This window comes from Trichosurus vulpecula, chromosome 1 (genome assembly GCF_011100635.1).
Source record: "Trichosurus vulpecula isolate mTriVul1 chromosome 1, mTriVul1.pri, whole genome shotgun sequence".
In the NCBI taxonomy this organism is placed as follows: domain Eukaryota; kingdom Metazoa; phylum Chordata; class Mammalia; order Diprotodontia; family Phalangeridae; genus Trichosurus; species Trichosurus vulpecula.
Genome location: NC_050573.1, coordinates 32,070,543 through 32,093,987, shown reverse-complemented (window position 1 = coordinate 32,093,987; position 23,445 = coordinate 32,070,543). Strand labels below are relative to the sequence as shown.

At 45.7% G+C, this 23,445-nt stretch overlaps 1 protein-coding gene across 1 annotated transcript in view; it reads right to left on the bottom strand.

The window, feature by feature from the left end:
• Positions 1-44: 44 nt before the first annotated feature.
• The window catches only part of SLC8B1 (solute carrier family 8 member B1), a 33,346-nt gene continuing 9,945 nt past the window's right edge, over positions 45-23,445 (bottom strand). Inside the window, exons 3-16 of the mRNA XM_036742355.1 lie at positions 20,289-20,441; positions 19,982-20,034; positions 19,624-19,681; positions 18,786-18,891; positions 18,528-18,695; positions 18,292-18,399; positions 16,964-17,020; positions 15,262-15,392; positions 12,364-12,505; positions 7,865-7,986; positions 6,647-6,800; positions 6,154-6,234; positions 4,971-5,035; positions 45-707 (exon numbers count right to left, since the gene is read on the bottom strand). Coding sequence (XP_036598250.1) covers positions 510-707; positions 4,971-5,035; positions 6,154-6,234; positions 6,647-6,800; positions 7,865-7,986; positions 12,364-12,505; positions 15,262-15,392; positions 16,964-17,020; positions 18,292-18,399; positions 18,528-18,695; positions 18,786-18,891; positions 19,624-19,681; positions 19,982-20,034; positions 20,289-20,441 — 1,596 coding nt within the window. The 3' untranslated portion in view covers positions 45-509. The remainder of the gene's footprint in view (positions 708-4,970; positions 5,036-6,153; positions 6,235-6,646; positions 6,801-7,864; positions 7,987-12,363; positions 12,506-15,261; positions 15,393-16,963; positions 17,021-18,291; positions 18,400-18,527; positions 18,696-18,785; positions 18,892-19,623; positions 19,682-19,981; positions 20,035-20,288; positions 20,442-23,445) is intronic.

The window sequence follows — 23,445 nt, the reverse complement described above, 5'->3', positions numbered from 1 at the left end:
CCCCACCACCTCCCCCAGAAAACACACCAATCTGTCCACAGGGACGCTGAAGGGCTTTAATTAGAACAGGTCTTCAGGCCTCACGCCAACTGTGTGAACTTCCTGTCCACAGACGAGCCTGGACCTGGGGGTGAGGGTGGGGTGTCCCTGAGTTGTAAATGTTTGACTCCTTACAGTCTGAAGATTCGGATGATGCTTTAACAATAACAAGGAGAGCAGGATGGGATTGTGTCCTTTTCTTCAGGCCAGGGCATCCTGCCCCGGGGCAGTTGCTTCCAATTTCCTACAGCAGCCAGGTCCCCTAGCTGGCCACCAACCCACAGGAGCCACTTTTCAGTCCCAGATCCTTTTCTTCATCCCATGGGGTTTCGGACTTCAGAGAATGGAGTTCCATCTCTGCTTCTCTCTTTGGTGGAGAGAAGCACCAGTAACCACCCCTGGGGGTTCACCTCCAGCTCCCACCCAGAAGAGGGAGGAGCGCCCTTTCACCTTCCCCTGGCTAGTGTCCTTCACCCAGCTCTCAGGTGAATCACCCCAAACTCTGTGAGTAGTGCCACAGTGAGGAAACTCATGTAGAAGAGGAGCAGGCAGAACCCATAGACTTTGCTCAGCTGGAAGCATTGGAGTGGCACCGAGATGAAGGAAAACAGCAGGCTGAGCCCCAGGGCTCCCGCCAAGACCCACACCAGCAGTCCATCAGACTCCAGCTGGAAAGAGAGAAAAGTCACCAGGAGCACATTTCAAGTACCCATAGGTAGTATTAGGTAGGAAGCCAAAAACCTCCTTTCATTGCAGGGGGTCTAATATTACATCTACTATATGACACAGTCAATGTGTGTGTGTGTGTTAATTTCGTTAAACTGATTTTTTTAAAATAAATAATTTATTTTTAAAAATTTGTTGATTCTGAATTCTCTTCCTCCTGCCCCTCCCCTACCCAGTGAGAAGACAAGAAATGTGATATTATACATGTGAAATCATGCGAAACATTTTCTATTAGCCAGGTTGGGGGAAAAAAGGCAAGAAAAATAAAGTCAAAAAATATGCTTCAATCTGTACTCAGAGTTCATCAGCTCTCTCTAGAGGTGAATAGAATTTTTCATCGTCTTAAGACTTGGAATTGTGTTGATCAGAATAGCTAAGTTTCACAATTGATCATCACACAATATTACTATTTCTGTGTATGTTGGACTGACTTAAAGATTTTTGGTTATAAGGAATAGTTTCTGAGAAGGATCTACAGATCGCTCTAGATTAGTGCAAACAAAGAATCACCATGAAGTGGTCATATTATTCAAATACGCAATGTGATATTTCCTTTGGGCTATAACCAATTAACCACGTTTTATTGTTGTTCAATCATTCAGTCATGTCTGGCTCATGACCCCATGGACCACAGCACACCAGGCCTTTCTATCCTCCACCATCTCCTCAAGTCCAAGTTCACATTCATCATTTCTATGACACTATCTATCCATCTCATCCTCTACCATCCCCTTTTCCTTTTGCCTTCAATTTTTCCCAACATCAGAATCTTTTCCAAAGAGTCCCATTTGCTCATTATGTGGCCAAAGTGTTAAAGCTTTGGCTTCAGTATTTGACCTTCCAATGAATAGCCTGAATTAATTTCTTTAAGTATTGACTGATTTGATCTCCTTGCTGTCCAAGGGACTCTCAAAAGTCTTCTCCAGCACCACAATTTGAAAGCATCGACTCTGCAGCACTCGGCTTTCTTTATAGTACAATTCTCGCAACCATGCATGGCTACCAGCAACACCTTAGCTTTGACTATAGGGACCTTTGTCAACAATGTGATGTCTCTGCTTTTTAGTACACTTTCCAGATTTGCCATAACTTTCCTTCTAAGGAACAGGCATCTTTTCATTTCATGGCTACAATCGCCATTTGCAGTGGTTTCTGAGCCCAAGAATATCAAAACTGACACTGCTTCATTTCTTCTGCCTCTATGTGCCAGGAAGTGATGGGATCGGTTGCCAAGATCTTAGTTTTTTGGATGTTGAGTTCAAGCCAACTTTTGCTCTCTCCTCTTTAACCCTCATCAAGAGGCTTCTTAATTCCTCTTCACTTTCTGCCATCAGAGTGGTATTACCTCCATATCTGAGATTGTTTTTATTTCTCTTGGCAACCTTAATTCTGACTTTTGATTCATCCAGCCTGGCATTTCACATGAATGTGCTCTGCATATAAGTTAAATAAATAAGGTGACAATATACAGACTTGCCCTTTTCCAATCTTAAACCAATCAATTGTTCCGTGTTTGGTTCTAACTGTTGCTTCTTAGCCTACATACAGGTTCCTCAGGAGACAAGTAAGGTGATCTTGTATCCCCATCTCTTTAAGGACTTGCCATATTTTGTTGTGATCCACGTGTAGTTAATGAAGCAGAAGTAGGTGTTTTTGTGGAACTCCCTTGCTTTCTCCAAAATTCAGTGAATATTGTCAATTTGGTCTCCAATTCCTCTGCCTCTTCAAAAACCAGCCTGCTCTTCTGGTAATTCTTGATTCACATATTGCTGAAGCCTAGCTCGCAGAGTCTTAAGTACAACCTTGCTGGTGTGGGAAATGAGTGAAATTGTTGATAATTTGAACAGTCTTTGGCATTGCCCTTATTTAGGATTAGGATGTAAACCGATCTTTTCCAATCCTGTGGTGACTGTGGAGTTTTCCAAATTTGCTGGCATGTTGAGTGCAACACTCGAACAGCACCATCATGGAGGATTTTAAATAGCTCATCTGGAATTCCAACACCTCCACTAGCCTTACTGTTGGTAATGCTTCCTAAGGCCCGCTTGACTTCATTCTCCAGGATGTCTAGCTCTATGTAGATCAGTAACCACACCAGTGATGTTACATTGTTTTGTTTATTCTTGCAACCTCTTCTTAATCTCTTCTGCTAAATCCCTACCATTTTTGTCTTTTAACATGAAACTTTCCCTTGATATCTCTAATTTTCTTGAAGAGATCTCTTATCTTTCCCACTCTACTGTCTCCTTCTATTTCTTTGCATTGCTCATTTAAGAAAACCTTATCTTTCCTTGTGAATTTCCTTGTGAATTCTGCATTCAGTTTGGTCTGTCTTTTCCTTTCTCCTTTCCCTTTTGCTTTCCTTCTTTCCTCAGCTATTTGTAAAAGCCTCATCAGACCACCATTTTACTTACCATATTTTATATAATTATAACTTCAGATAGTGCAAATTCAAACACATGTGACCACTTTGGGGGATTCTTATTTATCAGGACCTGGCTGTATTCAGAAATGAACATAATATATTAACCTAAGGCATCAATAAAAATTAAATGAAATTTTAAACTAAGGATATGCCTACAGGTGCCATAATAGGACTTATTATGTAACCCACTAGAATATAGGTAGGGACATAATGCCCCATGGTCCTGGCTGGTAACTTTCCTACTGAGAGGTAGACCCTTGAAGAGACTGAGAGACTAAGTGACTTGCCTGGGGCCACACAGCTAGTGTCTGAGGCTGGATTTGAACTCAGGTCTTCCTGACGCTAAGTCCAGTGCTCTAGCCACTGTGCTGCCACCTTGCCCTCCCCCCCCCAAGCTGTTCTTGAGTATGAGGATGAAGATGGGGGGCATGGCAGCTCTTCTCAAGTAGCTCAGCAGAAGAAGTTTGTTTGGTGGAGCAGTAGGTAGAGGAAGCTGAGAGATAATGTAGCTTCCTTCCAAATAGAACCACCTCCCATGGGTATGGGAAAACCTGTAAAGGTAAGTATGACCCCTCATGGAGGGTCTTCAAGCCTAGCCTGGGTGATCCCTTATTGGTGATCATTTGGGGAGGAGTCTCATTCAGGTGTGGGTTGGGTTAGGTGGGCTCTGAGGTCCATCCCTCCAGACCCAAAGAATCTGAATTTTTGATGAGGCAGATATGGATAGAGTGCTGAGCCTGAAGTCAAGAAGACTTGAGTTCAAATCCAGCTTCAGATACTCCCTAGCTATATAACCCTGGGGAAGTCACTAAACTTCTGCATGCCTCAATATTCTCATCTGCAAAATGGGGACAATAATAGAGCCTACCTCCCAGGGTTGTTGTGAGAATCCAATGAGGTAATACTTCTAAAGCACTTAGCACAGTGCCTAGCATACAGCAGGTGCTACATAAATGCTAGCTTTGAGGAGGAAGATGTTTGGCTCTATATGCCCCAGTACCCTTTCTTTTTTCTTATTTATTTAGTATTTTATGTTCCCCAATTACATGTTAAAAACAATTTTTAACATTTCTTTGTAAAACTGAGTTCCAAATTCTCCCTCCTTCCTACCCCCTGCCTTCCACATTGAGAAAGGAAGCAATTTGATAGAGGTTATACATGTATAGTCATGCAGAACTTATTTCCATATTAGTCATGTTGTAAAAGAAAACATACCAAGAAAAATAAAGTGGAAAAAAAACCCGTATGCTTCAATCCATATTCAGACTCCATCAGTTCTTTCTCTAGGGATGGACAGCATTTTTCATCATAAGTCCTTCAAGTTATCTTGGATCATTGTATTGCTGAGAATAGCTAAGTCCTTCACAGTTGATCGTCATCCAATATAGCTATTAGTGTATACAGTGTTCTCCTGGTTCTGCTAATTTCACTTTGTATCAGTTCATGTAAGTCTTCCCAGGTTTTTCTGAGAGTATTCTGCTAATCATTTCTTATAGCACAATAGTATTCCATCATAATTATATACCACATTCAGCTATTCCCCAGCTGATGGGCACCCCCTCAGTTTCCAATTCTTTGTCATCACTAAAAGAGCTGCTATAAATATTTTTGTACATGTGGGTCCTTTTCCTTTTTGTTTTTTATCTCTTTAGGATACAGACCTGGTAGTGGTATTTCTAGGCCAAAGGGTATGCATGGCTTTATAGCCCTTTGGCCATAGTTCTCAATTGCTCTACGTAATATCCAGAGCCCTTTTGTTACCTGGTGTCCAACAACCTACCTTCACATCTACGTGGTTTCTGTAGGCCTCCAGCAGACAGCCCAGACCAACACCTACAAGGATATCTGAAGCCAAGTTCAGGACAATATAAGGAACTAATTAGACAAATTCATTAATTTTTGACATTTTGTTTTTGCACCTTGAGTGCATACAATAGGCCCAAGAGATGTCCATTAGAATATCACATCCCTTTAGGTCAGCATCATCCAACAGTGGGAAGAGAACAGGCTTTGGAATCAGGGGACCGGGGTTCAAATCCTGGGTCAGACACATACTACCTGGGTGACCCTGGGCAATTCATATAACCATCCCAGCCTCAGTTCTCTCACCTATAAAATTCATGAATGGACTGGACAGCCCCTAAGGTCAGCAATAAATCTGATCCTATAACCTGGATTCAAATCCTACCCCTGCTATTTACCAGCTGTATAACTTTGGGCAAGTCACTTCTCTCTAGACCTTGGCTCAATTCAGCTCATGGACCAGATGATAATAGACTTTCAATCTTGAACATGACCACTTCACTGGAACCTTCAACCAGGGGTTACCTCATTTAGTCCTCGAGACTCCAAATGGTGGGTAGGGAATAACACTACCATCTTATAGATGGGAAAGGCAATAAATCAAGGGAAATCAGTGTTGGAGCCAAAACAGGGGCCAAGAGGTAGGGGAGTGGCAGGGGAAAGGGCTGGATCCAGAGCAAACCTCACTGTATGGACCCTCTCTCCCCATGCCTTACCTCTTTGTGTAGGAATAAATGAAAAACCATTTTTTTCCTTCTTATTGTTGCTTCAGTCACATCTAACTCTTTGTGACCCCATTTGGGGTTTTTTGGGGAGTGCTTTGCCATTTCCTTCTCCTGCTCATTTTACAGATGAGGAAACTGAGGCAAACAGGGTTAAGTGACTTGCCCAGGGTCACACAGCTAGTAACTGCTGCAACTACTATTAATAATAATAATAGTAAACAAATAATAATAATAACTGATGGTCTGAAAAGTCATTTCCAATCTGGTTTTCTAAGAGTCTCTCCTGGGATCCTAGATTTTGGTCCACAAGAAATCAGCTCATCCAGGGGACAGAAGGCAGAACAAGGAATTATCTCCTTTCCTTCCTCGCATGCCAATCCCCGGGACCTGTTACCAGGGAGACTGAATGATGGGTATCAGACACTAAAAGGATACTAAAGATGATGCCCCCGAAACAAGCCGAGAAGGCCATCCGTGGGTAGCCCTGCCGTGCCAGAGTGAGATCCGAGATGACATCTGCAAGAAAAGGAGAGAATGGTTCAAGATGGGACCATGAACCCAAGCTATCAATCCTTCAAGACCAGTCAAGTCAACAAGCATTAAGTGCCTGCTGTAAGCCAAACCAAGGTGAAGTGACTTGCCCAGGGTCACACAGCTAGACAGCGTCTCAGGCTAGATTTGAACTCAGATCTTCCTGACTTCAGGCCCGGCTCTCTATCCACTGAGCCACCCGGCTGGCTCAGAAGTGGGAAAATAAAGAATAACAGAGACACAAGGGAAGAGTTATAGGAAAATATTGCAAAGTAAGCAGAACCAAGAAAACACCCAGAGACTAGAACAATGTCGAAGGAGACCATTAAACAAATAAACAGAAAAGAAAACAGAATATCAACTGTCTGAAGCCAGGCCTGCACTTGGACAACCTTACCGCCAATGCTGTTCCCCCAAGCAAGCAGAGTCAGGCCCAAGACGGTGTTGCTGAGCTGGAAGATGATGCCTAATGAGCGCAGGATGTTCACCACTTCAGTGGCTGCCGCATTGATCCAAAGGGCACTGACAAAGAAGCCCAGGAAGGCAAAGACCTGGAGAGGAAGGGGGCAGTGTGGAGAGACAGAGAGAAGAAGAAGTGAGGGAGGGAAGGAGGGGGTGGGACAATGGAGAGAGAGAGAAAGGGGAAAGAAGAAGAGAGACAGAAAGAGATGGAGAGCGAGAGAGAAGAAGAAAGAGAGGGAAGGGGGAGAGGGAGAGAGAGAGAGAGGAGAGAGGAGAGAGTGAGGGAGAGGGAGGGAGAGATGGAGAGAAAGAGAGAAAGGGAGAGAGAGAAAGAGAATGGAGAGAGGGAGGGCAATGTGGGGAGGAGAAGGGAGGGAGGCAGAAGGGGAGAGTGTACAAATGAAATCAAGTCAGTGGGGAATGATGGAAAGGACACTGGATCAACAGTATCTAAATCCTAATCTCCCTTTGCTGTAAACTACCCTCATGATGGTGGACAAGTCACCTGTGCTTCAATTTCCTCATCTATAAAATGAGGGAATGGGATCAGACCAGGATTTCTCAAATCTTTTCTGTGACCTTGGATCCCTTGGGCAGTAGTCTGGTGAAATGTAAGGATTCTTTCTCAGAAATAATGTCTTAAAATGCACAAGATAAATTGAAATTCAAAGGATTACAAAGGAAACCAAGATACAGTTATCAAAATACTTTGTTGCACTCAATTAACGCTTGTTAGTTATTTGTTACCTTAAAGATGATGTTAGTGACTCCATTTGCCTTTATCCACCGTTTTGTGAAGTTGTCAACTCCATGTTAGTCGCCTGATTTTGTTGATTTCACAGGATCATTTCCCTTGCCCCCTGGATGTCTCCCAAACCCATCTACCAATAAGAAACCAAGTGGCCTTACTCTTTACAACCTATTTATCACTCCCTGCAAATGTATATTAACCATATGGGAACCAGGGTTCAGGGCTCTTTGTTTTACCGAGAGCCTTTGAGCCCGATTTATTTCTGCAATGATATGCCTTGAAAAATAAGTCACTTGTCTCTATAATGCTTGGCTTCTTTATTTTATCTCAACACACTTCACCTCCCGGGGTTCTCAATTCCAAGTAGCTGGTGCTATCATGGGGGGAATGGGGTCATCTTACCCAGTGAAACCTGGGAGGCTGGTCATTGGAGGTAGCGAAGAAGGTAATGGAGCCAAGAAGGGTGCCCACCAGCATCGTGACCCCCCAGATGGGGAAGATGCCCTGGATTTCATAGAATCCATCTGTGGAGAGAGGGAAGAGAGAAGGGAACTCATGGCTCAGATGCAGAGGGTGTCTCTTGGCAAGAAAGAGAGCTTGCCCCCAGGAAGCCTTCTTAGAGCCAGCAGAGGACAGGGCACAGACTCTCCCCTCCCCACCCGTCTATAATCTGACCTCTCCCTCTCCCCCTAACTCAAGTAATAAACCAGTCCTGGGCCCATATTCCTCTCACACCAATTCTCATCCTGGATCTGTAAACAATATCAATACCTTAGGATCAGCCATAAACCATCAGGTTTTAGTGAATGGCAGAGTGAGTAAATGTAGAGCTGGACTTAAGAGTCAGGAGGGACCTAGTTTCCAATCAACCAATTCAACAAGAATTTATTAAGCAATTACTAGTGTGCCAGGCCCTATACTGGGAAGGAATAAGCATTTATTAAGCAGCTACTGTATGCCAGGCACTGTGCTAGGAAGGAACAAGCACTTATTAAACACTAACCATATGCCAGGCACTATGATGGAAGGTAACAAGCATTTATTAAACACCAACTGTGTGCCAGGCACTATGATGGAAGGTAACAAGCATTTATTAAACACCAACTGTGTGCCAGGCACTGTGCTAAACATTTTACAAGTATCCATTTGATCCTCACAACAACCTGGTAAGGTAAGTGCTATTGTGATCTCCACTTTATAGATGGGAGGTTAAGTGACTTGTCCAGGGTCACACATCTAGGCAATATCTGAGTCCTGCATGGGGCTCGGGATCAGGACTCCCAGCTCCGTCCCGCACTTGGGGCTGCCCCTCACCTTCAGACCCTCAAAATCCTCCTGGGGCAGTCCCAGGGCATCGGAAGGACCATCCGAGCTCCCCTGCCCTTTTTCAGATGGTGGCACTGAGGCACAGACACCCAGGAGGGATTTGCCCAAGGCTACCCAGGTTGTAAACAGCACAGAATGTGAGCCCCCTGAGGGTAAAAACTTTCACGCTATATCTGGGGCATGAGATCCTAGACTGAGAGACAGAAAGAAGGGATCTCAGAGGTTCAACTGGTCCAAAGCCCCTCAGGGTCACAGAGGAAGAAACAGAGACTCGGAGAATGGGATAGAGCTGGCCAATGTCACACAGGTAGGAAGTGATTCGAACTTCAGTCTTTAGACTCCAAATCCAGGGCTCTTTTCACATCACCACCAAAGCCTGCTAACAGGCCTCCCAGCCTCCTCCTGCCCATCCTCTCTCTGCACAGCTGACAAACACATAGAGTTGACCATTACACCGCTCCTTCCCCTGTCTGTACACGCCACCAGGATCTTTCTAAGGTGGACCCTTCCCACCTTTCCCATCTTCTTACACTTTAGTCCCCTTCACTCCATACCAGCCACGGTACTGGGACTTAGTACAGTACCAGCCATACTGCCACACCAGCCTCTCACTGAACTCCCCCTCTCCCACATTTGCACAGGCTATGTCCCTACGCCTGGAATACAATTTCTTCTCACCTCTTCCTCTTCGTTCCTCCAGCTTCCTTCAAATATGAAGTCAAATGCTGCCTTCCCTTTCTGATCTCCCCAGCTGCTAGGCCCTTCCCTGATGAGATTACCATCCATCTTCATTTGGTCATGTATTCCTTTCCTACCTCAGGGCAACTAGATGGGGCCGGAAGTCCCAAGTTCAAATCCAGCATGAGAAACTCACTGGCTGTGTGACCATGGAGAGTCCCACAAAATGGGAATAATTACCACACCTACCTCCCAGGGGTGTTGTGAGGATCAAATGAGATAATAATTGTAAAGGGCTTAGTGCAGTGCCTGGCACACAGTAGGTGCTTAATAAATGCTTGTTTTTCTCCCCTTATCATTTTAGAATGTAAGCCCTCTGAGGGCCTTGGCATCCCTATCACTTAAATATGTTTGTTGATTGACCGTCTAGCAATCTTTTTTCATACCGCTTCCTGCCTTGTTTCACACTTCTCTATGTTCGTGGTATTGGCCAGAGCTTTTGGATGGGAAGGTCTGCCTTCCATCTTTGTACCCCCCACCCCCCCACACCATGCTCAGCACTTTGTTTTTGTCCAGGCTTGTGATTTAATTGGTATAGGGAACTTGCGGTGAGCAAACTCTCTCCACCAACGTGGATCAATACCTGCTCTGCAACTGGAGTCACACATTGCTGCCTGAGGCACTGAGGGGTAAGAGACTGGTCTAGGATCACACAGGCAGGTGTTATCATAGGCTCATAGACCTAGATCTAGAAAGGACCTTGGAGGTCATTCAATCCAACCTTCTCATTTCAAAGAGGAGAAAACCTCATGGTTTTCCCCTGTGGTTCTGATTCTTCTTTCACAACATGACCAATAGGGAAATATGTTTACTATGACTGTACATGTATAGCCTATATCAGATTGCATGCTGTCTTGGGGAAGGGGAAGGAGGGAGAAAATTTAGAACTCAAAATCTTATAAAAGTGAATGTTGAAAACTAAATATAGACAAATGAATAAATTTAATTAATAAGAAAAGAAGGAAGAAGGGAAGGAAGGAAAAAAGGAAAGAAGGAAAGGGAAGGGAAGGAAGAGAAAACCTGGGGAGACATAGACTTGCTAAGGGTGACACAGGCAATAAATTGGAGAACCAGGATTCAAACCTAGATCCTTTAACTCCAAACCCAGGGTCCTTCCACAGACCCACAAAAGTCTCCTAACAGCTCTCCCAGACACCAGTCTTTCCCCTCTCCAGTCCATGCATCTTCCTTGCCCAGGGTCACAAAGCTCACAATTGGCTAAGACAAGATTTGAACTCAAGTCTCCTGACCCTGAGGCCAGCCTGTTCACTATTCAGTACAGTACAATGCCTTACCACTCTCACTAATACACCACACCACCCTGTCCACAGTAAGTACTTTAAAAATACTGGTGGGGAAAGCTAGGTGGCGCAGTGGATAGAGTGCCAGCCCTGGAGTTAGAAGGAGTCAGAACTTGATGCTTACTAGCTGTTTGACCCTGAGCAAGTCACTTACCTCTGATGGCCTTGCAAAGAATTTTTTTTTAATTTAAAAAATAAAATTAAAACACTTCTGGAATCAAATTGAAGTTAGGGGTCCAGAAAGGATTGCTAGCTGTAACTATGAAGAAACACCAGACCATGTGGAGCACCATCTCCCCTGAGGAGAGCCAGAGAAGGGTAGACTGCTGTCTTCATGGAATGGTTGGGGTGTAATCCTAGCTGGAGGCAGAGGGATGAACCAAGTGACCCTGGAAGGCCTTCTTCTTACTGAGGTTCCTACGTTTCTAGATTCCTCCTATAACCAAGGTGTCTGCCAGGACCTGGTCTTAGAACATTAATTAAATAATCATATATTAGGCACCTACTGTATGTACATCTAGGACTATGCTCACATTTATGATCAAATGAGACAATGTATATAAAGCATTTGTATTATATTAGTTATTATCATTATCATGGTTACTGTTGTTATCATCATCATCACCATATTATTATTTTTGCTAGTATTGTCACTATGTTATCACCATCATCATTATTAGTATTGCCATCATTATGTTGTTACTATTGTTACCATCATCATCCTCCCTGTTAGTATTGACGTCATTATGTTATTATCATCATTATTATCATTATTAGTATTACCATCATTATGTTGTTACTATTGTTACCATCATCATCATCATCCCTGTTAGTATTGACGTCATTATGTTATTATTTATCATCATCATCATCACCCCTGTTAGTATTGACGTCATTATGTTATTATTTATCATCATCATCATCACCCCTGTTAGTATTGACGTCATTATGTTATTATTTATCATCATCATCATCACCCCTGTTAGTATTGACGTCATTATGTTATTATCATCATTATTATCATTATTAGTATTACCATCATTATGTTGTTACTATTGTTACCATCATCATCCTCCCTGTTAATATTGACGTCATTATGTTATTATTTATCATCATCATCATCCTCCCTGTTAGTATTGGCATCATTATGTTATTATTTATCATTATCATCATCACCCCTGTTAGTATTGACGTCATTATGTTATTATCATCATTATTATCATTATTAGTATTACCATCATTATGTTGTTACTATTGTTACCATCATCATCCTCCCTGTTAGTATTGACGTCATTATGTTATTATTTATCATCATCATCATCACCCCTGTTAGTATTGACGTCATTATGTTATTATCATCATTATTATCATTATTAGTATTACCATCATTATGTTGTTACTATTGTTACCATCATCATCGTCCCTGTTAGTATTGACGTCATTATGTTATTATTTATCCTCATCATTATCACAGCAGTCCAGGCCAGCAGCCCCGCTGGGACAGAGGAAGGTCCACCAGTGGTTGGGGGCACTCACAGACTCCAGACTGCAGAGTCATGACACAGACCACAGGGCTGATGAACAGATGAAGACAGTTGAGGGGCCGTTTCCAGTTCCTATCGTCCTTGTCCAGGTCCACAAGAGGCACCGTGAGCAGCAGCAGGAACTCCACTGGGATCTGGCCCCAGGATATAAAGACAAATCAGAAAACAAAGGTGGGGCAGATCATTGCTAGAGCTGAGAGCCAAGGAAAGTGAAGGAGGCTTGCCCGGTATTGGGGAACAGGGAAGTGAGATTCCCACTGGCCTCTGTGCTGCCCAGCCACATTGAGTCAGTTCTGGGCTCCTTGGATTAGGAGAGATCTGGACCAGCTGGAGGCTGTGCAGAGGAGGGCAGCCAGGATGGCGATGAGGCTAGAAATTATACTGAAGGGGGATCGGGTGAAAGATCAGGAGAGGCAGCCCCCCACCCTGTGCCTGGGATGCCCTCCCTCCTCCCCTCTTCCTCTCAGCTTCCTTCAAGATTGCTCAAACCCCTTCAGCAGCAGAAGAGCTGTCCAGGGTCCTCCTCACTACTAGTGCCTTCCCACTGAGATGCCTCTCCATTTAACTGTATATACCTTGTAGATACATAGTTATTTGCATGTAGTCTGTGTTTTTGCCTTTCTTTGTGCCCCCAGCACTTAGCACAGTGCCAGGCACGCAGTAGGCATTTAATAGATGCTTGTTGAGGGGCTGACTGAGGAAAACGGGATTTGGGGAATGGGGGTAGAACATGATAGGTGCCCTCAAGAGTTGAATTAGAATTATTCCTTGGATTGAGAGAATGCCCAGAATGCCTAATGATTAGCAAGCTGGCCCCAAAGCCAAGACATGGGCTCAAATCCCACCACTGACAAATTCTGGCTGTATGACCTTAGGCGAGCCCCTTAAGCTCTCAGGGCTCCCCAAGATTGGAAGGCAGCAAGGTGCTGACCTCTAGAACTGAGAGCTTCCTATCCCACTGAAATCATCAGTTCATTCCTCATTCCTAGTCTCCCTCTCAGCCCCAGAGAACAAAACTAAGAACAGTGGGTAAAAACTGCTAAGAAACAGGTTTTAGGCTTGAGGGAAACTTCCTAACAATGAAAGTAAAAACAAAGAAGCATTTATTAATCACCTGCTGTGTGTCAGTCAGTCATGAAGCGTTTATCAAGCACCTGTTATGTGTCAGTCATCAAGCATTTATTAAGTACCTACTAGGCACTAGGGATACATAGGAATGCCAAAAAAACCCCAAAAGAAACAAAATAACCCAAATCCAGCCCTTGCTCTCAAAGAGCTCACAGTCTGAGTAGGGTTGTGTTAAAGTGCTGTTAGGTGTTGGCAAGCTTCTTCACTGCTCTAAGCCTCAGTTTTCTCACCTGTAAAGTGGAGATAATAACAGCACCTGCCTCCCAGGGTTGTCATGAGAATTAAATGAGTTGGCATATATAAAGGCATGCACAAACCATAAAACACTCCATAGAGGCAGCTAGATGGTGCAGTGAGCAGAGCACCGGCCCTGGAGTCAGGAGGACCTGAGTTCAAATCCGACCTCAGACACTTGACCCACTTACTAGCTCTGTGACCTTGGGCAAGTCGCTTGACCCAATTGCCCTGCCTTCCCCTCTCCAAAAAAACCCCAAAACCACCATATAAATGCTAGCCAGTCTTAGCGATTACTATTCCCCACAAATCAATGAACCATAGGGTCAGTTAACACTAGGGGCCATCCAGTGTTGTGATCCACGACAATTCCGAAGGCCTCATGATGAAAAACACTGTCCATCTCCGGAGAGAGAACGGATGACGCAGAGCACAGATTTGAATATAATTTTTTCACTATCATTATTTTTTCCAACATAGATGATAAGGAAATAGGTTTGGCATGATGTCACATGTATAATTTTTTTAAAAATCTTTTATTTATTTTCATTATTTTTGTTATTTATCTTTTTATTTATTTTATTTTATTTAAACCAAGGCCATCTACTCCAAATCTCCCATTTTACAGGTGAGGAAACTGAGAAGCAAAGCAACTTGCTAAATTGCACAATCAACAGCAGAGCTAGGATTTGAACCCAGGACCCAAGGCTCTAAATCCAGAGCTTTTTTTCATTTATCATGCAGCATGGGGTATGGTATGCTCAGAGACAGCCAAAACCAGGCCCCAAGTATAGATTCACCCTCTTCCGGCCATAAATCAATTAAGGCAGCTGGGTGGCACAGTGGATCGAGCTCTGGGCCTGGAATCAGGAAGACCCGAGTTCAAATCCTGCTTCAGATGCTTACTAGCTATGTGACCTTGGACAAGTCACTTCACCCTCTTTGCCTCAGTTTCTTCATCTGTCGAATGAGCTGGAGAAGAAAATGTAAACCACTCTAGTACCTCTGAAAAGAAAAACCCCAAATGGGGTCAGAGAGAGTCAAACGCAACTGAAAACAACAATAAAGGCTTACCAACATTGCTGCTCTGTGTAAAGCACTGAACCTATTGACACATGTGGGACCCTAGACAAATTTTCTGAGCCTCAATTATCCCATCTGGACGATGGGTAGATAATTTCTCTTGTCTTTGTCTCATCTGTACATAGGCATTTGAATGTTTTTATTAGACTGTGAGTTTCTTGAAGGCAGTGGCTGTCTTTTTTGCCTTTCTTTAACTCTTAAGCACTTAGCATGGTGCTTGGGCACACAGTAGGAGCTTAATAAATGCTAATGCTCACTGATTCCCTCCCATGGTTATCGTGAAGAAAATGCTGGGAAAACCCTTGAAGCCCTATGTAATCACAAGATACAACCATCATTCCCTCCCCTCAGACTTGATATGAGAGAGAACTGCTAGTAGAGTCCCCCACCCCCCCCATCTCTACAAACCTCTCCATTCCCCCCCCCCCACCTCACCCACAACTACCTTGATGATTTTGAAAAGCTTCCAGTAGCAGGGTTTCCGCTTCCAACTCTGGTAGTCCAGGGGCCCGAGGGACTGAATCAGGATTCGAGCTGTGGACTCCTCAGAGTGCACCTGGGGCCTGTACTCATCCCCTGCAGAAAGTGGGGATACAGTGAGACTTTGCCCATCTCACTTTGGGCCAGTCCATCCTCTCCAAGATTGCCTTCCATCCTACTTAGATACTTGTTGTCTCCCCCATTAGAACATAAGCCGTTTTTGCCTCAACTTGTGTACTCAGGCACACAATAGGAGCTTACCAAGTGCTTGTTGACTGACACACAATAGGAGCTTACTAAGTGCTTTGTTGACTGACATCCCCACAGCATTCCAATCTGGGAGCCTCCTCTTGGTCCTCAGCCTGTAACTTCATTCCCCCTAGACGCCTCAATGGCTACTCTAAGCAGAGGATTCTGTGGTGTTGTCCTGCAGTGAAAGGACCTGGGTTCGAATCATAGTTGTACCACTTAATACCTATGTGACCAAACTCAGGTCATTTTCCTTCTCTGGGGCTCTGCAAAATGGAGAGTTGGAGTAGCCCCCCTCAGAGGCCCCTCCCAGCTCTAGAACTTTCCAGTGAGAACTGTCTCTGGTTCCCCTCATTATCTCCAATTTAGACCCACCACAGCCAGCATCCTTGTCCAGAGTCGTTGGCACATTGTTAAGCCCCTTGAGGGCAGAGACCATCTTTTTAATAAATAAATGTGAATTGGATTGGATTAGGCAGAGATTAATTTTATCTTTCTCTGTATGCCTAGTGCTTAGGGTGGTGCCTGGCACATAGTAGGTGCTCAATAAATATTGATTTCGCTGGGTCCTCAGTGTCTGGCACTTAGTAGGTACTTAATAGATGCTTACAGACTTCTCTGTATCCCTAGTGCTTAGCACAGTGCCTGGCACATAGTAGGTGCTTAATAAATGTTGACTTCTCTGTATCCCTAGTGCTTAGCACAGTGCCTGGTACATGGTAGGTGCTTAATAAGTGCTCACTGACTGAGCACTTATCTCAGGGCATTCACCCCACTTCTGCTGTTACTCAACCACAGCAAAGTGAGACAGGGTAATGCCTGAACTGACTTGATGACCTGAGCCTAAAACCCTGTGCCCAAAGTTTGTTTTTCATATGCATGTGACCTATGATTGTTCTTCATCTCCTTCTATCCCACCACTCCCACCAAGGAAAAAATGTTGTGATACAATGTAAGCTCCTGGAGAGCAGGAGTTGTTTTAATTCACCCTATTCCCAGTGCCTAGGACAGTGCCTGACACATAGTAGGTGCTTAATAAATGTTTATAGAGGCTTATCAATGGACTTACTATGGATCCATGGCCCTTCTAGAGAAAAAGCTACCCTCTCTTACCAAAGCTCTTTCAAACTCTACCAAGTGAAGAAAATGCAGGGAGAGCACATTGTAATCCCCAAATCATTACCAGTAGGACCATCCACATAAAACAAGCAAAGACCTCAGAGTTTATCTAGTCCAACCCACTCATTTGACAGAAGAGGAGACTGAGGCCCACAGAGATTAAGTGACTTACCTAAAGTCACACAGAACTGGGATTAAACCCCTGGTCCTGATTCCACATCTAGCATTCTTTCCACTGTACTACAAATTTTGCTGTTATTTATTATTACTACTATCTATTATACCCCATCCAGACTTACCGTAATCATAGCTGTTGGCCACGGAAGAGCTTTCATCCGCAGAGTCCACTGGCAGAACTGTACAGGTGAGAAGAGAGAGGTCACTCACCCACTAACTGACTCACCCACTGGCTCCTTCAAAGAGGCAGTGAAAGTTACCAAGTATCTGCTGTGACCACAGACAAAAGAGAGACAAGGTCTCTGCCCTCGGGGAACTTCTATCTAGTCTATCTGGGGAGATCAGACCCAAAGAGAGATTAAGGACTAGGCTGGGCAATGTGGAGAGGGGAAAGAGCCCAGACCTTGGTTCTAATCCCGCACCAAGCAATTACCCTCCTAGGGGTTTGTACGATTGGGGGGGGGGGGGCACTGTCCATGGCCACTCTGTCCCCATCCAAAAAGAGGCAGCTGAAGCATTAGGTCAAGCTGGAAGGGAGGGAAGGAAGCGGTGGGACAAGTCTAGTGCTGCATAAATCCATTGTGATGGGTGCCTCATCACTTGAGGTCTCTCTCTAGCAGCCAGGGCTCTTCAGGACAAGAGGAAGTCATGGTACACTGGAGAGGGCACTTCATTTGGAGACTCAAGACCTGGGTTCAAATCTTAGCTCTGCTTCTTACTACCTGTGTCACTCTGGAAAAGTCATCTAACTTTTCTGGGGCCTCAGTTTCCTCATCTGAAAAAACAAAGGGAAGGACTCAAAGAACTCAAACACACCTTCCCAGCTCTTCCTCTAAGAACAATAATACAGGGTTGTTTTGAGGATCGAGTTGGGATAACAACTTTAGCTTTTATTATTCTATGGCTTTGTGAGTACTGAGAAGGAAATGAGGTAGTTAGAGTGCTGAGTCTAGAGTCAGGAAGACCTGAGTTCAAATCCAGCCTCAGAAACTTACTAGCTGTATGACCCTGGGTAAGTCACTTAACCCTGTTTGCCTCAGTTTCCTCATCTGGGGACACACTGGAGAAAGAAATGGCAGACCACTATCTTTGCCAAGAAAGCCCCAAATGGGGTCATGAAGAGTGATCACAACTGAAAAAACAGCTGAAAGATATGCTTGTTGATTGGCTGATTTCTACCACTTGGTGCTGGCTCTAAAGTCAACTCCCAGCTCTTCCACTTAGTACTGTGTGACTTTGGGTGATTCCTCACAGGGTTTCAGGATGGCCTATGAGGTCCCTTCCAGGTTCCTATCCTCTTACCTGCCGGAAGCAAGTATCTGAAAGCAAGGCTCAGAGGGAGCAGAGGGTCAGGTGGAAGAGGCACGAGGGAAGAGAGGGAAGATCCTGGAACCCACTGCCTCCCACTCCTCAGGGTTGTGCCCCACCCCCAGAGCAGGGGTTCCCTTACCTGGTGTGCCAGGTAGGGAGTGGGAGAGCGCTACCACAGAACGCCGCCGATATATCCAGGTGGAGAGCACCACGGTGAACACATAGAAGGCGTAGAGGCCCAGGTAACCTGCCAACATGCAGGTAAGGAGAAGCCTGAGGTCCCAGCATCCCCCTGCATCCCCCAACCTGCACTAGCCCACTGCCAGCAGCCCCCAGATAGGAGCCAGGCCTCTGTTCTCCAGCCCACAGGCTTACCTAGGCTCCAGGCCAGAGTGACCTTGCCCATGTAGAGCACAGTGAAGGTCAGGAAGATGGCCACCATGTAGAAAATGATGTCTCTGAAGAAGGGTCTGGTGGCTGCTTTGAAAGGCCGGATGATGGCAATGCCCCCAGCCACCACCGTGGTGACCAGCACACCAGCACCTGAGGGGACCAACATGGCACCATTGGGTTAGGCTAGGCCAGAGCCTGTCTGAAACTTCTCTCAGCTGCCACCTGCCCTCACCCCCATACCGAAGAGTGCTCCAACAGCCAGCCCAGCAGTCCGGGCATTGGAGAAGGCTACCAGCGCACTGAAGACATCAGGGGCACCATTGCCGAAAGCCAAGAAGGTGACACCATGGAGAACATCATGTCAAGGAGAGTCACTGCAGGGGCAGCAGTGCCAACCCTCCCAGGCAGAATGATGCCCAGGGGACTTTTTGCAGAGCTTCCAGCCCAGAATCCCATCCTCTCCATCTCTAGATGTGAGCCTTCTCCCCGACTAGCCCAGACTCCCAACCTTCCACATCCCTACCATCCCCTAGACTTTCCCAGACCCTCCTGGTCTCCTTGGCCTGCCCTCTAATCTGTTGGGCCTTTTCTCTTTCCTCCCAGGCCATGCTCTAGAACTCCAAACTTCTTCTCCCTCATGACCCCAGACTTCTCTCCTCCTCATGACCCCAAACTTTTCCCAGACTTCTCCTCCATGACCCCAGAATTCTCTCCATCTCATGACTCCAGACCTCTCTCTCCCAAATTTCTAGATGTCCCCTCCCCATTATTCTTAGCCTCCCCTCCATCTCCTTGGCTATTTCTCTATTCTCTCAGCCTCCTCCTTGTCTCCCAAGACTCTCCTCTTCTCCCCATCACTCCAGGCTCCTCTTTATTCTCCCAACTTTCTCCCCGGCCTTCTCTTCCCTTCCCCCATCTCCTGAGCCTCGTCCCTACTCCCCCAATCTTATCTCTCATCCCTCTAGGCTCCTTCCATTTTCAACTTTCCCTCCATTACCAAGGTCTCCCCATTTATTCCCTCAACCCCAGCTCCTTTTCTCCAGGGCATTCTCCCTAACTACATCACTGAAAAAGATACTGCCACATTGTGGCTAAGTTTCAGGGTGGTAGAGATCGCTGACAGGTTGGGGCAGAAGCTGCAAAGAAAAGAGAAAGGCCAGTACTGAAGCCTCCCGGGGCAAGACCCCCACTGAGAGAACAGGCCTGTTTCTTCCAATCATGTCCAGTGATGTTCATGGGCTCACTTGGGCCTGAGCAGCCATGCCACACAACGGATACGGGGGGCCATAACAAGGCACCGACTCCCGGCCCAGCCTCCACCGCCTCCTCTGTAACCTGAGCATGACGCCACCCCCGCTTCCTCTCACTCCAGGGGTGTAGATCCCCACCCCCACCCTCTGCCTCCATACCCTAAGCCTGGGAAAGGTCAGACTTACAACTTCTCAGCTGTGACAGCAAGGAACAGGAAGAGATAAAACAGCCAGAGTACCTAATGAAGCCCAGGATGGAGGAGAATTAGGGTTGGGGTGAGTGGACATCAAAGTCCCCAAGGCAGGGGAGGGGCTCCCCTGCTTCAGCTAATACCCCCCAGACCAAGGGGCTCTGACACCCGGAAACCCCCGAGGCTCCACGAGCTGAGGCTCATTCTCCCCTCCCCCACCCTGCCCCTGCCTCTTGAGGCAGCCGTGTGAAGGACGGGGGTGGGGGGGAGAGGCCGACCTCCCGCCAAGGGCAAGGCCTCACATAGAGGGTGACCCCCAAAGGCAAGAGGTCCCGGGGGAAGAGGCAGAAGATTCCTTCGAGGTAGTTGAGGTAGCCACCGTCGCTCTGGCAGTCGGGGTTGTTCCGGACAAAGACGCAACTCTCAGAGTCGTTGAGGCTGCGCACCTTCCTGCACTGGTAGGGGGAGAAAAGGGGGCAAGCGGTCAGGGAGGTCCATCCCAGGCTCTGGGGGAAGCAACTAGAACCCACCGATGGACAGGGTCACAGGGCCGGCGACGGCCTTCCCCGACAGACAGACCAGACCGTCATCGCAGTATGGACACTCAGGTGTCTCTTCCTGCCCCCTCCCCCACCCAGCACCTCAGCCTTCAAACCAGGGTGGGGCGGGGGAGGCAGCTGGTTTGGATGGACTCGGAGGCCCCTCCCAGCTCCAGCACTAACAGAGGAGCAGTCACAGTAGTAACAGCAACGTTATCGAGAGTAAAATAGTAATAGTGTTAATTATGGTGGTAACGGTGGTAACAGTGACAGCAATAGGAAAGTGAATTATGGGAACGAGCAGTAATAATAGTGATGATGAGAGTAATAAGAGGAACTGTGATAGGGACAGTGAGAGTGATGGCAGCAATAGCAGGACCGAAAGTGACAGTAACAGTGATAACAGCGACAGTGATAGTCATAACAGTGATAAACACGAATAATAGTCATGATCATAGCGACAATAGGAAGAGTAACAGTAACCGTGATAGTAACCATAACAGTAATAGCAATACCAACAGTAACGGTGGTAGTAATGATGATGGTAATACTCGTAGCAGTAGTGATAGTAATGGTCATACTAATTGTAATATAGTAACGGTGACAGTAATAATAGGAATAGCGATACTAATAGTAACAATAACAGTGACGGTAATAATAATTACTGATAATAATAGTTATAATAGTAACGATGCTAATAGTGAAGAAGTTAGTTTTAATGCTGTATCATAAAGAGAAATCCCTCCCAGCACACTGTAGCTTAAGAATGCTTTTGTTTATTCCTCAGCCCCCTTCTGCTCCCAACCTCCAGGAAACACGTATCCAGCTCCGACTTCAGTAAGCCGGCCTTCGTTTGCCAGCCTCATTTCCTTCAGGGCTGCTATCTGAAATTTTCCGGGTTATACGGCAAGAGGAGATTATCCCCCCAGGAGTTCAGGATGCCTCCATTGTTCATCTCTATAAAGGTAAAGGGAATAGATTATCCTGTGACTATCACAGCGGGGGTCTCTCTCTTAGTCATTGCTGGTGAGATTCTCGCCAGAGTCGTCCTTAATAGGCTGACCCTTCACCTGGAAGATGGTCATCTACCTGAGAGCCGGCGTGGCTTCAGAAAGGGCCGAGGAACGGTCAATACAATGTTTGCTGCCTGACAACTCCAGGAGCAGTGCCGGGAGCAGAACAGAGGTCTACGTACAACATTTGTAGATCCAACCGAGGCCTCTGATACTGTTAGTCACAAGGGCTTATGGAAAATTATGTCAAAATTTGGTTGCCCAGAGGAGTTCATTAGCATTGTACATCAATTTCATGACAGCGTGCTGGCCCGGGGTTCGAGATAACGGACAATGCTGTCGGTGCCTTCCCAGTCACCAATGCAGTGAAGCAAGGCTGTGTGCTCGCTCCCGTGCTTTTTAGCATGATGTTTTCAGCCGTGTTGTCACATGCTTTCAATGAGGATGAACACGGCTTCAAGGTCAGTTACTGCAGTGATGCTAAATTCTTCACTTTGAAAAGGCCACAAGCGAAGACCAAAGTAGAGGGAGTGTTGGTGCATGACTTTCTGTTTGCAGATGATGGTGCACTCAATGCAGCCTCTGAAGCTGAGATGCAACAAAGTATGGATCACTTGTCTGCTGCTTGTGCTAACTTTGGCCTAACAATTAACACCAAGAGAACGCAGGTGCTTCATCAGCCAGCACCACACCATCCATACATGGAACCATCAGTTACAGCAAATGGAGAAGTTCTGAATGCTGTGGATAAGTTCAGTTACCTTGGTACTATACTTTCCAGGGATGTACACATTGACAATGAGGTTGACACACACGTTGACAGAGCTAGCTCAGTGTTTGGGAGGCTCTGAAGGAAAGCGTGGGAGAGAAGAGGTATTGGATTGACTACTAAACTGAAGGTCTACAGAGCCACTGGGCTGACCTCATTGTTGTATGCCTATGAAACCTGGACAGTCTACCAGCGCCATGCCAGGAAACTGAATCGCTTCCATTTGAATTGTCTTAGAAAGATTCTGAAGATCACCTGGCAGGATGAGGGCCTTACTCGAACTAAACTGCCAAACATTCAGACTCTGCTTCACAGAGCGCAACTCCGATGGGCTGGCCACGTTGTTCAAATGCAAAATGTATGCTTGCCAAAAAGACTATTTTATGGAGAACTCACAGAGGGCAAGTGCTCACATAGTGGTCAGAAGAAACGATACAAGGACACCTCAAGGCCTCTCTCCAGAACTTTGGAATTGATTGTGTGACATGGGAGACACTGGCACAGGACCGCTCAACTTGGCATGCCCATGTCAGAGAAGATGCTGTGCTCTATGAGCAAAGCAGAATTGAAACAGCTCAAAGGAAATGCAGGATGTGCAAATTTAGAGCATTCCCTTCAAATGTTCACACATTTTGTGGCCAACCTGTGGTAAAGGACTCTGAGCTCATATTGGTCTGATCAGCCACAGTCAGACACATTGGAACTTGACTCCAGCATAGCGACGTCATCTTGGTCCTCTTTGAGAATGAAGGACAACAACCAACCAACTCCCAGCCCGCAAGACATGTACCTGGGCATCTGTCCTAGAAACAAAAGCAAGTGCAGGGACCCTTGTTCTACAGACAAAGGCCAGCCAGAGCCAGGTGCTTCCCCAGGAACCCGGCTCCTGGGCCTGGCTATTCCCCTCATCAAGATTACTCCAGACCGTGATGACTGTGACCATGGTAATAGTAATACTAGCAATACTAGTAACAGTAACAGGACTAGTAATAATGGGAGCAGTGATACTAATAGTAATAGTAGTAGTAATAGTAATGGTAACAGGAATATTAACAGTAATACTAGTAGTGATGGTAATAGTAATATTAATGGTATTAATAGTGATGGTACTAGTAATAGTAACAGTGACAGTAATAGT